General features: G+C 40.9%; 1 protein-coding gene across 1 annotated transcript in view; it reads left to right on the top strand.

The window, feature by feature from the left end:
- The window catches only part of TXLNB (taxilin beta), a 72,143-nt gene that overhangs the window by 37,926 nt on the left and 19,807 nt on the right, over positions 1-14,410 (top strand). Inside the window, exons 7-8 of the mRNA XM_078649373.1 lie at positions 5,227-5,301; positions 6,494-6,586. Coding sequence (XP_078505499.1) covers positions 5,227-5,301; positions 6,494-6,586 — 168 coding nt within the window. The remainder of the gene's footprint in view (positions 1-5,226; positions 5,302-6,493; positions 6,587-14,410) is intronic.

Genomic DNA, 14,410 nt, shown 5'->3' with positions numbered 1-14,410 from the left:
AGGGCGCAGAGGCGGCTTGGTTGGGAGGGGGTGATTACCAAACTCACGCCACTATGGGACTCCAGAGCCTTCGGTAATTTGCGCAGCAGTAAGGGATTTGATCGATGGGACACCATCGGGATATCCACAGTTGGCGATCTATGGTCGGGAGGCGAAGTACTCTCCTTTGACACCCTGAGGGAGCAGTATGACCTGGGAGTGACTGAAACGTACAGATATATACAAATTAGACACGCACTCATGTCTGTGTTAGAAATAGGGGCGACGGTCCCGGAGTCGGATCCGTTGGAAGACCGGCTGCTTACGGACTATATGGAGACTAGTGCTACATCCCTCACCTACCGTAAACTGTTGAACAACTTACCAAATCCGCTGGTGCACCTGAGAGAAAAGTGGGTGGAGGAGATTGGGGACTTGGATGAAACGGAATGGAACGCGGCATTGGCGTCACCCAGGGAGGCAGGCATCTCCACACGATTTCGACTGGTCCAATTTAAAATATTGCATAGAGTTTACTACACCCGCACAACACTACACAAAATACACAGGGCAGAACACCCATATTGCCTACGGAATTGTGGGGAGGAGGGTACGCTGTTTCATACTTTGTGGGACTGTCCCAATCTGCAAACCTACTGGAGACGCGTAGCGCGTACGATCAGCCAGACACTTAAAACCTCTTTCACACCTGACCCTCGGATATGCATACTGCATGTGTGGGGCCCGACAGACCTGTCACCGCATGGAAAGCGTTGGGTGGTCATTGGTATGATGCTGGCGAAGCGCGATATTGCACAGAACTGGGGAGCGCCGACTACTCCGACGTTGTCGCAGTGGTGTAGGAACATGGATATGCTTATGTTAACGGAGAGGGAGGTTTACAAACAGAAACTCAATCCGCGCAAGTGGAACAAAATATGGACGCCATGGAACTCATATAGAGGGGATATCTGTGAGCCATTACCTGAGGATGAGAATGGAGATAGCTCTGAGGAGGAAGATGAAGTGGAGTGATATAGGGTATTCAGGGGTGGGCATTGAAGGGTTGGGATTGCCCGGGACCTAGGTACTGAACACGTAGGCAGAATTGCTAGTGGCATAGAATATGAATAATGTATGTGAAGGTTCTAGTCACGCTAATGCTGTGTTTGATTTAGGATACGGATCGTTTATCTTGACCCTTTCTAAGTAGTATGTTCAGAGTTGGGGAGAAAATGAAAATTTGAAAAGTTGCTATATTGATTGAATGCAGCTGAATGTTGACGCTGCGATGGAAAACTGAATATTCGTTACTGCTTACTATGAGATGGCAACAATAAAAACAAATTTTCAACAAAAAAAAATGGTCCCACATAAACAGGAGAACAAGACACACTAAAGACGACTGTGGAAATGGGTGAAATTTAATGTATTCAAAAGCATAGTATTGACTCGGACTTAATACAAAATGTCAGTTCATATGTTGGGCATGTGAGGTTTGTAGGGCTATACCACAGGGATGTGCAGTGTCTTCTAAAGCCTGGTGCACAGACGATTCCTAGATCTATGTGTGAGTAGTTCATCCAAACCCAGGTTTGTTTGCACTCTGGTATGTGTAGACCTGAAAATTTAGCTGTAATGGGACAGCCAGAGATAAAAGCACCCAAATGCTAATTAAAAACCTGAACCGGACCAACTACCCATGCACCGACCTGTGAAATATGGAGATCTCTGGTAAAGGCCGTAAACCCTTCTTCTCAATCCGATCTCAAAAGGCTCAGTTCTGGCCATCTTTGGCTTCCCTTCGGTGAAATGCGACTTAAATATTTAGGACTGCCCCAAATACTTTATGGGCGGGGGGTGGCTTTAAAACTGAAATAATGTTACAGTGTAAAACTCTGCATTATCTAACAGAACATCTTTCACGTCAACAAGAATAGCTACAGACAATTCCATACTATATGGATGCTTTCGTGTGATAGGTTGGAAATATTTAGTTCTTTCACTTGTCATGAATGATTTGATCTTTGCTATCGAGTAGCATACAAAGCCCTTCATGCAAAAGGTTCTGGTCTGACCTGTCAGACCAGCCAGTCGGACATTGCCCTATTGGCCTGTGGTCAAGCTCCTTAAGTAGTTCTATGAAAATAACTAATTTCAATTTTTAAACCAAGTTACTGAGACATGTTTCAGATCTTTGAAACCTCATCATAACAATGACATTCAAGATTCTGAAGTAAATAAACAGCTGTTTCGGATCAGTGAAATAATGCATAGCCTTATGTTGAATATACCTTTTCAGGGGCAAATTGAGAAAAACAGTATTTAGTTGCAAACAATGGAAAATTAAGTTAATTCTATGGCTATCCCTCCCGTAAATGTACAGATTCAATATTGGCGGATTTAGAAGGCTGATTCACGGTGCAGACAAAGAAAATCCTGTTGAGTCATCAGACAGAGGTTATCTACCAGGATATTCCTTCTATTGTAAGTGCACCATAAACTCAATTTGAGTGGAATCTCCATAGTTCACATAACAAGAATTTGCAATGCAATCGGTCTCGCCTTTGGGACCTTTTATGTATTTAGCTATGCAACATATTAGCCTGGGTGCTGAAACATCTACTGTTCTTTAACATGGAGGGAAAGTAAGCACCAAACTGCATGACACGCCAGGTATGGGAACCCATGGAGAGGACTATTACCTTTCAGCGGGAAATGGTATAGTCCAAAGATGTTTTAATATAAAATCAGGGCCTTCGCTGGTCATATCACTGAAAATACAAGATTTGAAAAAAATATTATTGTCTACGGGTGCTCGTGGAAGACAATTTCTATGGACTGGAATCTAGAGAATGCTAAACGTAATTCTGGTATTTTACTGACCTCTACTGGTCAATTTCTATCAAGAAAGTTAAATAGGGGCAATTGCCAGGAACATTTAAAAAAAGAAAGTCCCACAGCAGAAAACGATTTTCTGGTATTTTACTGGCCTTTACTGGTTGTTTTCTATCAAGACAGTTAAATAAAGGCAGTTGAACAAGCAGAAAGCAATTCTGGTATTTTACTGACCTCCACTGGTCCTTTTCTATCAAGACAGTTAAACAGAGGCAGTTGACTAGAAAAAAAGTCCTTAAGCGGATGCAGACAAGTCCTAGGGCTGATCTCCCCAGCTCACAATGTACATACACATATAAGTGTATACTAAATTATATACAAGAGGTCCCGAATGCTCGACCTAAAAATGGTCAAAACACTTCTCCACATCCCAGAACACAGAGTAGAAAAAATAATACATACAAATAAACAATGAAAAAAATATTGGCATTTACAAAATTAGCAATGCAACTAGAATTGTGATGATAGTCCACCAACAAGAAAAACTGGCTTTCTTGACAACGCCCATAATCGGCCTTTTGTATATTGATAAGCCAGTCACCCAATTTCGCCCCTGCAGATTATCCCTACTCCCTCAGATCCAGGACCTTTGGTAATGTGTCACCCTTATTGGGAGCAGAAGCATGGTACTAAGGAATGTTTTATGCAGCGAGTGGTTGAAGAATGCAGGTGTGGATGTAAGACAGTTAGATAGGAAACTTGTGCAATCCATGATTCTAAATATGAGAACTACATAGATAGACCTGTGTATATGTTTGCACCAGCAAATAATTGTAAACGTTCTTCAACACTGGTGATAGATTTGTAAAATCAATCTGCAGACTTCATATTGACATTTAGGGGCCGATTTTGACGCGGTCAGGAAAGGCTCCAACCATCGGTCGGAGACTTTCCGGGCCGCATCTCGGTTTAATTTCTGACTGCCACATTACAATGCTGGGGGTCAGAAATGAAAGTGGACGGTTATTCCGACTGGCTTCTGATGGGCTCAAGGAGCCCGTTGGCCAGTCGGAGGTCAGCCCATAATTCCAAAGGGCGGTCTTTCCGCCCTTGGGATTACAATAGTTGGTCTCCAGCAGGCTTTCTACGTGGGCTTTCCGACATGAAAGCCTGATGGAGAGCGAGTATGGGGGCCCCTAGCAGGGCCCCCTTGCCTCTGCGGCCTCCGGTTGGGGGCAGAGGGGACATCCATGGTGCCCCATGTTCATCCCTGCACCATGTGGCAGGCACCCTGAGGTGCCTGCCACATGGTGCAGGGATCAACACAGACTCCCATTCCTCTATGGGAGCTTGTGTCACGGCTGGTTTAAGGCCATAACACGAGCTTCCATAGAGGAATGGGAGTATTCGAACTGTGTTCAGTTGCATCATAATGAGATGATCGGGACAGCGAACTGGAGGTCGTCCATTCTCGTTTTCAAGACGGTGTTGGGTGGGCGTAAGTCCACCCGACATAGTGATAGGACCCCTAGTGTACCCTCTACTCTGAACATCTTCTTGTAGCTGTGCACCTACACCCACATCTAAACAAACACTGAATCAAAATATTGACCCTACAAATCAAAGCATATTTACTTCTCGAATCAAGGATCTCCATAAAAGATGAACTTATGATATAGTTATATAGTACTATGAACGCACCTTCTGGGAAGAGATTTAAAAGAAACATCATTATTTCTAAAGCATTTAAAGAAATGATTGCAAGTGACTTCCCATAAATGAGCCATCTGGATTGATTTTAAAAAACTGTCTTGTTTTTGTAACTCACGTGGTGGGTGATAATGGTGCACTCAAAAGGTTTGTGACTGCCCAAGTACCATGAATATCGACCAGATCATTGTCACCCAGACCAAGGATATATGAAGGAAAGCAAGGCAAGCGTACCAGAAGTCAGCTAGCAGTTCCATAAGAGATGGGTGCCAATCATGGAATTGCTTCATGAGAACTAGCTCTAATCAATGAAGTGACTTGCAAAAACTGTCTCCAAATCATCTACAAGAGGGGAAAGCATGACTTTTGATCTGAACAAGAAAACTGTCTAAATCCTTTGCTTATGAACACTGTTAAGAATTGTATAAGATATTGAATGTTGAGATATGTTACACATGATGAACATCGATACACAGAAAAGGTCCCCCTTTATTCAATTCATTCCATACACTTGGTAAAATGTACCAACAATTTGCACTAGTGCAACGTTTCTAAAAGTGAAGCAAACTGGCACAAAGTGTTGTCAAATATTTATTTTTCCAGTGCAAAAAGTTGCATACATTTGAGCTGAATAAACAGGCAAGTAGTTAATAATGAAAACTTTAACAAATGTCTACTTTTTCATCAAATGTTTAACAGTTACTGAACCAGGCAGCTGAATGGAAGATACAGGCACAAATGATGAAGGAACAGGAAACATTACTAAAGGCACAGGTAAAGAGTTCTATTATCCTTTTTGCATTTATAAACCAATCCTACTTTTAATGAAATATAGTTATATAGTACTACACATGTCACACTTCCATTTGGAACAACATTGATTTTAAAAGCATGACAATAGTCAAATGTAAGGAGGAAGTGTAGGAATTGCCTTCCATATTAGAATGGTTACAATCGCAAGCCAAGAGGAGGAATTATACAGGTTATTATACAGGTTTACTATGATAAATACTACGTAGGATGAATGATGAAGTGCAAGGACAAAAATGTGGAAGGTTTGTTGCAGGGATTCTGCTCAGGAACAGAAGTATGCTTAGACCACAAAACATCAGTATGTTAGGACTTAGTCACCATACCACATCAGTACCTATGTGCCCGAATCCGACTAGCTTATAGTGCGTCACTTGTCCTCCTAACCTTCCCAGAGAGACAAGTGATTTGGCACCCCAAAACACAGCACTCAAACCCTCTCACAGATTATGGAAGCAGGTCATCCCCTTTCGTGAACTGGAAAATCAAACTACAGATTATTCATCAGAACTGGCGTCTAGTTGTGAAAATCTTGGATTTTGGGGAAAGTGTGTGAGATCACTATGGTGTGTGAGGAAGATTAGAAAGAAGAATTAAACAGGGGTGATACTCTGTGGTAGGCAACTGAATCACTAAGTGGAAAATGGAAGGATAAGAACATTTTCAGTAAAAATTGTAAGCCTTTTTGGTCATTGATAGAGGAACTAGAAGTTATTGATAGACTTCTCTTTTAGAGGGGCAAGGTTGATTCCAGCAGGCATGGTGAGCAGTTAGCCCATGCACATAAAGAGCAAGGTGAGACAGAGTGGAAATTTGAGGGGCAGGTTTTTATAATGAAATTGGTGAGAAATTGTGTGAAGTGTAGGTGCAGTAACACTATTGATGTTCCATAAATTTACACTGGTAACAAAAAATAGGAGCAACTCATAACCTTGTTTGGAAGTGTGCATCTATATCAACAGCAGTTTTGAACCTGGTTTTATTTTGAAAGAAAGTAAAGACAGTATTGGGTAACACAAGTGATCTACCACAATGTACACTGAATTCATTTATTTGCTCATCAAAATATCTGTTCATTTGGCAGCCTAAGAACTGAATTTCAAGTTAACGATGGAAATGAAATATGACCAGAAATTACTTTATTTTCTACACTCAGATTACGCTTTATTCAGAAAAATTTGAAGAATTCCAGGGTTCGCTGGCAAAAAGTAATGAGGTTTTCAGTACCTTCAAGCAGGAGATGGACAAAGTGAGTATTACTTTCATTGCTGGATTGCCACATGGGTTCTTTTAAGAGGGTCAACCGTCTCACTGCCTTATTGTCATATTTATACTCTCTAACAGAGCAAGATCTCTTGCCACAATTCATATTAACAGCAATTTTGAAAGTTTAGAAATGCATTGTTTTAAAATGTAGTGGAGAAAGTAAGACCATCATTTCCTGTATACGTTTTAAAGTGGCAGTGGCAGTGACAGTAGTTGGAGTTGCAGAAAGTGCCTCTGCAGGTGTTATAAAGTTCTCGGATATTTGCAGCATGTACAATTGACCGTAGGGTGTATTACCCTGTGAGATAGGATGTATAGGTAAACCTGTTTATAGCAATGGAAATATAAGCCTCGAGTTATTAGCCAGTAAAATCTCTTGAAAACCCATTAAGAACATATTTGGTAGATTTCATTCAGACTACGCCTTGCCTGACCCTTTCTCTATTCTCATGCGTAGCCCCCACTAAAACAAGGCTATGGTACTGAACTGTGTAATAGTCTACTCATCAATTCATGATCCAAATCAGATAACAGAGAAAGCCTGTCTTATGTTGATGTGACTTGGGTAAATGACGCCCTCCCTTCACTTTATCGCAGTGAAAAAATATTCCTGCAGTATCTTTTGTAAGTGTACTTTTTCTAATGCTAAAATGTTTCCTATGTGACATGTTCTGTACTAACATGCACAATGTGGTACCACTGCTGTCGAAAATACCATTGATTAGAGCAGCGCACCTCTATACCCATTCTGCTCCTATGTAGCTGGACCTTGGGAATGTCTTCAAGAAATGCTCGAAAAGCTAGTTCTATTGCCATTAATTTGGTCTTGTACAAATGAGTTGTTTTCTTGTGGCCCTATGGTTTAAGCATTGGAATTCAGGTGCTCTGAATCTGCTTGGGTAACAGGTGGGTCTGCATAAAAACCTTATTTTACTCCTCTGCAGCACAGTTGAGCATATGGGTGGGAGTCTGTGAGGAACTATGGGGGAGTGGAGTGAAGATAGATATTTCTACTTGATTGTTCTTACATCAGGATAAGAGCAGATGGTTAGGTCGATAGCTTAGATATGTCAGGGGTGAGAAAGGTAAGATGATTTGCAAAGGTTTCCCTTCCCTTTTTTCGTTAGACTACTAGACAATCATGCAATCCTTTGCAACACTGTTGTTTGACTAAGTATAAATATAAATATATCAAAACACACAGCCCTCCTACTGGGACTGTGGACCCTTGGGAATTGGTGTGTATGTCGGCGGAGCACTCTGACAAACCAACGTTGTCACCTAAAATCTCGTATAACGCACTCTCAGGACCAGGTATAGATGCTATCAGGAATCCGTTTATTTTCACATAACGCATTTCCGCTGCCCGCAACCTTGATCACATGTGAAGTAAACGCCAATTAAGTGCAAAATCAGCATAATACTAACAACATCAAAGAGGGAATATTAGAGCTGATTCTGTTTCAGCCATCTTGTTGTATGTTTTGACACAATTATGTACACACTGTAAACCAGAAAATCGCACACCTCTGCTATTTTTCCTCTAGGACCGCACAGCTATTCATAAATAATGCATACAATGCATACATAATTCCCACATGCAATACATCCTCAGTACTGTCAATGTAAAGACATAGGAAAAGTGAGTAACGTGCTGATAATGAAAATGGAGGAGGCTTCTCGCGGACTCCACAGGAATTATATCCATAGGGGGGGATGTAAGAAACCCTAGGCAATGAAATTAACTACTTCAAAATTATTGATAGATATGGTGTAGGCCAGGTTACCCCCATTAAAAGAGAACCATACATTGATGGGAAACACCTTGAAATGTGTGCCATTCCTGCATGGTTCTGTTGTTCCCCCATTACAAAATGGGAAGTGGTGCCAAGAAAAGAATGAGAGACTAATAAATTGCAAGTGTCCTTGCATTGGACTAGCTCAAATACTACCAATGGCATCAATATGCCAATACTGAAATAATATCCTTATGTGAGGGACTGGGTGAACAATAGCCAGTATGAGTCAAGAGAGAAACCCTCACATGTCCAAAGAAATTACGCAAAGATCCCAAAGCAAGGAGGACCTTCCCAAAATTAAAAGTCCATCTGCTGTGCGGATAGTGACTGCCAAGGCTCCAAACATGGCTAAGTGAAAAATGATAATATAACGCTACTCTGGAGGTGCATCACCCGGTTGTGCCTTTGAAGAAAATGGTAGGGAACCCGTGCAGGTGTCGCCGCCAAAGCAGGGTGGGTCCCTTCCTATTCTCCTGTAACCAAAATAAAGTAAAAAAAGAAATACAGGTTTAAATCACATAATAACATACACGGTTACTCATATATATATATATCATCAATACCTTCATAGAAGGCCTTCTAGGATGAGTAAGTAACCATCACTGATAAAAAGGATAAAAATGGGGGGGGGGAATGTGTTACTCTTCCCACAAGTGGACCCCCTGTTCTTCCTCCTGGTTCACCCCCCCCCCCCCCCCCGGGCTCTTGGTCTGAAGGTCAATAATATATTTGGATTCCTTCTTTTTCAGTTTGACAACCCTATCACCACCTCTGGGTGTGTTCATTATCTGCTCGATGGCAAAATAGGAGAGAAGGAAACTGTCGGAAAAATTTTTGTGTTGGAAATGACATGCTACAGGGTAGTGAGGGTCCTTTTTGGTAGTTGCCCTCATGTGTTACAACACCATTTTCTTGGCCATCTGTATTGTACCAAAATTTGCAGTGTAACTTAAGAATATATATGACATACTTCGAGATGCATGTAAGAAATTGAGTAATGGGTTTCAATATGTTAAGGTTATCCGTAGAAAGTTCCTTCCGCATGTAACTATTTCTGCAGGCTTTGCAGTGACCACACAGGAAACAACTTTGAAGGTTATGCTCTTTGCCTACTTTGGGCATGGTAATGTCACTGTGGACAAGTGTATCCCTCATGTTGCGTCCTCTTCTATATGTGATTTTGGGTCACTCTTGTACAAAGGGCTTATAGTGGGATCACTCATAAGTATATCCCAACTTTTGACCAAAATTCTCTTAATATCATTTGAGTTTTCATTGTAAGTCAGGATGCTTCCAGTGCTTTCCTCAATGTCATCCTCCTTGTTGTTGTTTGAATCAAACAGGGTCTTGCTCCTACAGATTTTGCTTACTCTGTTGATGGCCTTATTGAGTACCCACTGTGGGTAGTTTGTTGCTCTTAATCTGTCAATCATGATCTTCTGCTCACCTAAAAAGGCCTCTTCTGTGTTGCAGTTTCATTTGGCCCCCAGCAGTTCCCCAAATGGAATACTCAATTTCAAGGTGTCTGGGTGACTGCTGGGGTATGCAAGATGCTGTTACCCACAGTCTCTTTGTGGAAAATTGTAGTGATCAAGTCCACACAGGTTCAGGTGATTCAAATAGGTTTTAATGAAGATGGTACAAGATCACAGGGAGATCCCACCAGGAGCAGCCAGCAGGCAGCTCAGCCCAGTTAACTGTGACTCATGTGACTCACAACATTCCAAGGCATGTCATCACTGTAAGATTCTACAGGCAGGTCATGCATAACATTGAAGTCAGGATATAACATAGAGTTTGTTGTGTATGTTGTCCTATATGACTTCAACCCTGACCTCAAGGTAAACAACTGTTTTGTTACTGATCGTACGTGTGAGGCACGGGTTGCGGGTTTTAATGTTGAGTGAACCTATCAGCTTAAGCCTTAGTCCCTTTCCAGATAATGAACAGATCATCGATGTATCTGAGCCTGACCTGTTCAATCTCTGGAAAGTTCTCAGTGTTTCTAAATAACTTCTTTTCCCACAACCCCCAAAACAAATTGACAAAACTGAAGGCAAAGTATGAACCCATCGCGGTCCCCAGAATCTGCTTATAAGGTGTGCAATCGAAGAGGAAGATACTGTTTTTGAGACAGTGTCCTATCATGTCTAGGATCATGTCAGTATGGGCCTTAAATCTTATGTGTCTAGTCTGTAGGAAAGGCCGACATGTGTATGCCCTGCTCAGGACCAATTACGGTGTACAGGGAGTTGACTTCAAATTTTATAAGCAGAAAATCTCCCTCCCAGTGGATACCTTCAAGTTTGCTTAAAAAATCTTTGGTATCCCCGACATGGGAAGGAAGATTGGATACCAAATCCCTAAGAAAATAATCCATATATTTAGAGACATTCTCCAGGACACTGCCCCTGGATGGCACAATGGGCTGACCCAGCAGCTTACAAGGGTCTTTGTCTACTTTGGGTAATGGATACAACACTGGGTGTTTAGGGAAGTCTTTCTATAAATAACAGTATTCTTCCCATTCTAAAATACCCTTGTCTTTCCACTCTGCCAACTTGTCCTATATCTCTATGATACTGTTGGTATATGTCTCTTTTTGGACAATGGTGTAGAATCTTTTATCACTGAGTTGACGATTGGCTTCAGTGATATACCAGTCCCTCCTGAGCAGAACAATATTGCTTCCCTTGCCTTCAGGGTGCACAACACTATCTGTGTCCTCTGGCAAAGATTTGAGATCCTGTCTTTGTGTGTATGTGAGATTCAGTGGTGAACGGTTCTAAAACCTTTTTTTTGTGGCGGAATTTCATCATACTATTGGTTACATTCTCATGAAATGTGTCAATGTTATCATGTGGTAACATGGGGTAGAAGGTGGGATTATAATTTGAATATAGTCCTGGTGGCGGCATCATGTGTGATGCCCAATCCAACCAGGACCGTGTCTACATTGCTTCTGACCCCTTCTATTTCTTCCTCTGTTTGTAACTCATGCAATGTCAGGAAGGTTTCAATGTCCCCAACGTTCAGATCTATCTCCACAGTGCTCTCTGAATGTCCTTCGTCCCTAGTAAATCTTGATGATCTGAGGCTATGCCATTTCTTAAGCTTCAATTTTCTTATGAATTTGTAGAGGTCTATTCTTGTCTCAATATAATTAAAGGGGGGTGGATGGACAAAAGGAAAGCCCTAAGCACTGTGTATTTTTTTCTGTATCACTCAACTGTCTGCTTGAGTGATTAATGATGGTTTTATTGACTGTGCCTATACCCATTGTGTTGTTCTGCATAATCCTGAGTCCTGAGAGTGCCTTGTACGAAAAATGTTGTGAAAATATCTATATATGTATTAAAAAGGATAGTCTTCATGTTAACCATTTGATCACATTGATTCTCATAGTTTCCCTAGCTGATTTCAGAGGACATTCATTTTCTGAGCTCACACTTTTCACAGTAAATCGGTCCTGCTGCCTCTGTACTGGAGGTCAAGGAGTATTATCCGTAAGGACATCGAGCAGTTTATTCTATGAAGTGAAATTATTCTTCCTCTACCCTCACAGCTTTCAAACTCTTAAAAACACTCTCAGATTGCTCTTCGCCACTCTCTCTTTTGTGGAGTGGTGGCTTCTCCAACCAAGAGTAACTCAAAATGTATTTTCCAAAAAGTAAAAGGCTTTTAGGGGCAGTGGAAATTACATAACTCTGATAGGAAATACATTTTTGTTTTAAACAATATAGTACAGGATAGAATATAAAGTTTCATTTTGTTTTTGACACAGAAAACAAAGCAGATTTTTTAGATTAAAAACCTTCAAGCGCACAGTGGCAGGGACAACTTTAGAAAATATCTACATTCAGTTAAACATCCCTCTTTCATAGACACTGTTGTAAAACATTCCATTTACTACAGTTGCTTTTGTTACTAAATAGGCATCAATTATAAGTAGTTTTCCACCATTTATTGACAAATTTAATGATGTTTTGTCGAATTGAGACTAGTTCCCAAAATACCACAGTCCTTTTATTTTACAGTAAATATCAGTGGGACGAAAGCTCAGCAGATATTTCAGTCACTTTTTATTACTGATACTGAGAAAACGATCAACAGCTAGGAACACGAGCATTGGTGTTGTAAATAATAATGTGTTTTACCAATGTGTTTTGTTTTGGAGTGTAGAGGGTGTAAGTGATGTGGAGTGGAATTATGTGGGTTGTATTGGAATTGGTAGTTGTGGAATTGTGTGGTGTGATTGTGTGTTGTGTAGTGTATTTGTGTAGTGGAATAGGCGGCATTGTGAATAGATAGTGGTGAGAGTTGCAGAGAATAGATAGAAAGGAGGAATGAGAGGGATAGGTAGGTTGTGTAGGAAGTGGTTATTGATCTTGAGACAGAGGAGCAGAAATAGTATGTGAGCAAGATAGAAAGAAAGGGAGCGCAAGCCATAGATGTGTAAATAAGGAGGTTTTGTGTATGCAGAAGACACCCTAAGAAGAGAAGGAGAGCTTAGGTTTGAGGGACGGAAGCTTTGAAAATTCACAGAATAGAAACTGTGCTTGAAGACCCGAGGTTGACCACATGAGAGAGGCAGGAATAGTACATGATAGAGTGAGAGAGATGGTTGAGAGAGAGTAAGAGGGAGAGATAGAAGGACAAGTGGAAAGGGCATCTAGAGGGAGGTGGGAGGCGAGAGGTGGACTAGTGCACTATATGAGGAGGTACAGGAAGGTAGCATGTGTGAGTAAGTAGTATTAAGAAGAGACAGGTAGTGTGAGGGAGGAATGAGAGAGGGCTGTGGTATTGCGAGATGAGAGTGGGTAGTGGGAGTGTAAAATAGAGAGTTGAGAGGAGCAGTGGGTGTGTGGGGGAGAGATTACAGTGTTGGTTGAAGTACAAGGGAGAGATGTGTTGTATTGGAATTGTTTGTTGTGGAACTGTGTGACATGGAATTGTGTGGATAGTAATTAAATTGTATAAGGTGTATTGGAATTATGTACAGTGAAAATGTGTGTTGTGGAGTTAATTATGTGTAAATATGTGGAATGGTATTGTGTGTTGTGTAGTGACATGTAGTGAAGTTGATTTATGTGGTGTCTTGTTAAATGTTGTGGTATGATGTGAAAATATGTGATGTGGATTGGAAGTATGCGGTTTTTGTGGAATTGTGTAGTTGAAATTTGTGGTTTGGTGTGGAATTATGTGGTGTGTATTTGAAATGTGTAAAGTTGAATTGTTTGAAATTGTGCTTATTTGAATGATGTGTCATGGTGTATAGTACATGTATGTGTATTGTTGGTATGTGGCATAGAGTGCATTTATGTGGGGTGTATTTATGTTGTTTTAAGTAGAGTGTAATTATGTGTAGTGCAATTATGTGGTGTTTAGTGATATTCTGTGGAGCGTAATAATGTTGTGTGGTGCAGAATTGTGTGGCATTGATTTGTGTGGTGTTATGAGGCATGGTATGGAGTAGTATTATATGGTGTGGAATTAATTGGCTGAGAAGAAGGAGAAAAGAAAGAAAAGAGTTAAGGCAGGAAATAATGAAAAAGAAAGTGAGAAAGGAGGAAATGAGGAAAGGAGAGAAGATATGAAGGATAGAAACAAGGAAACATATTGGAAATAAGACAGCAAGAAGGAGAGGATGAAAGGAGGGACTGCAAGAGAGGAGGGAAAGAAAATTAGAAAGGAAGAAGGAGAAAGTGAAGGCAACTAGAAGCGAATTTGCCCCAAATCACAGGATGTTGAGCCAATGCTGAGACATGACCTGGTTCCCCAGCTCCAAGATCGGCAGCTGTAGCTATTACGCAACCACCTCTCCTCTGTTGGCATGTGATTATGAAGTAGTTTTTAAATGTTCACATATTATCACCCAAACATATAATAAAATAAATATGAGACAGAATAAGAAGTAACACTATTTACACCAGAAACACAACTAACTACCTGCCCCGTATTATCAAGACAAGGCCCTAGAAGAGGGTCCTAAAATTCATCCACTATCT

Source organism: Lissotriton helveticus, chromosome 6 (genome assembly GCF_964261635.1).
Source record: "Lissotriton helveticus chromosome 6, aLisHel1.1, whole genome shotgun sequence".
Taxonomy (NCBI): domain Eukaryota; kingdom Metazoa; phylum Chordata; class Amphibia; order Caudata; family Salamandridae; genus Lissotriton; species Lissotriton helveticus.
This window is presented reverse-complemented; position numbering and strand designations above follow the sequence as displayed.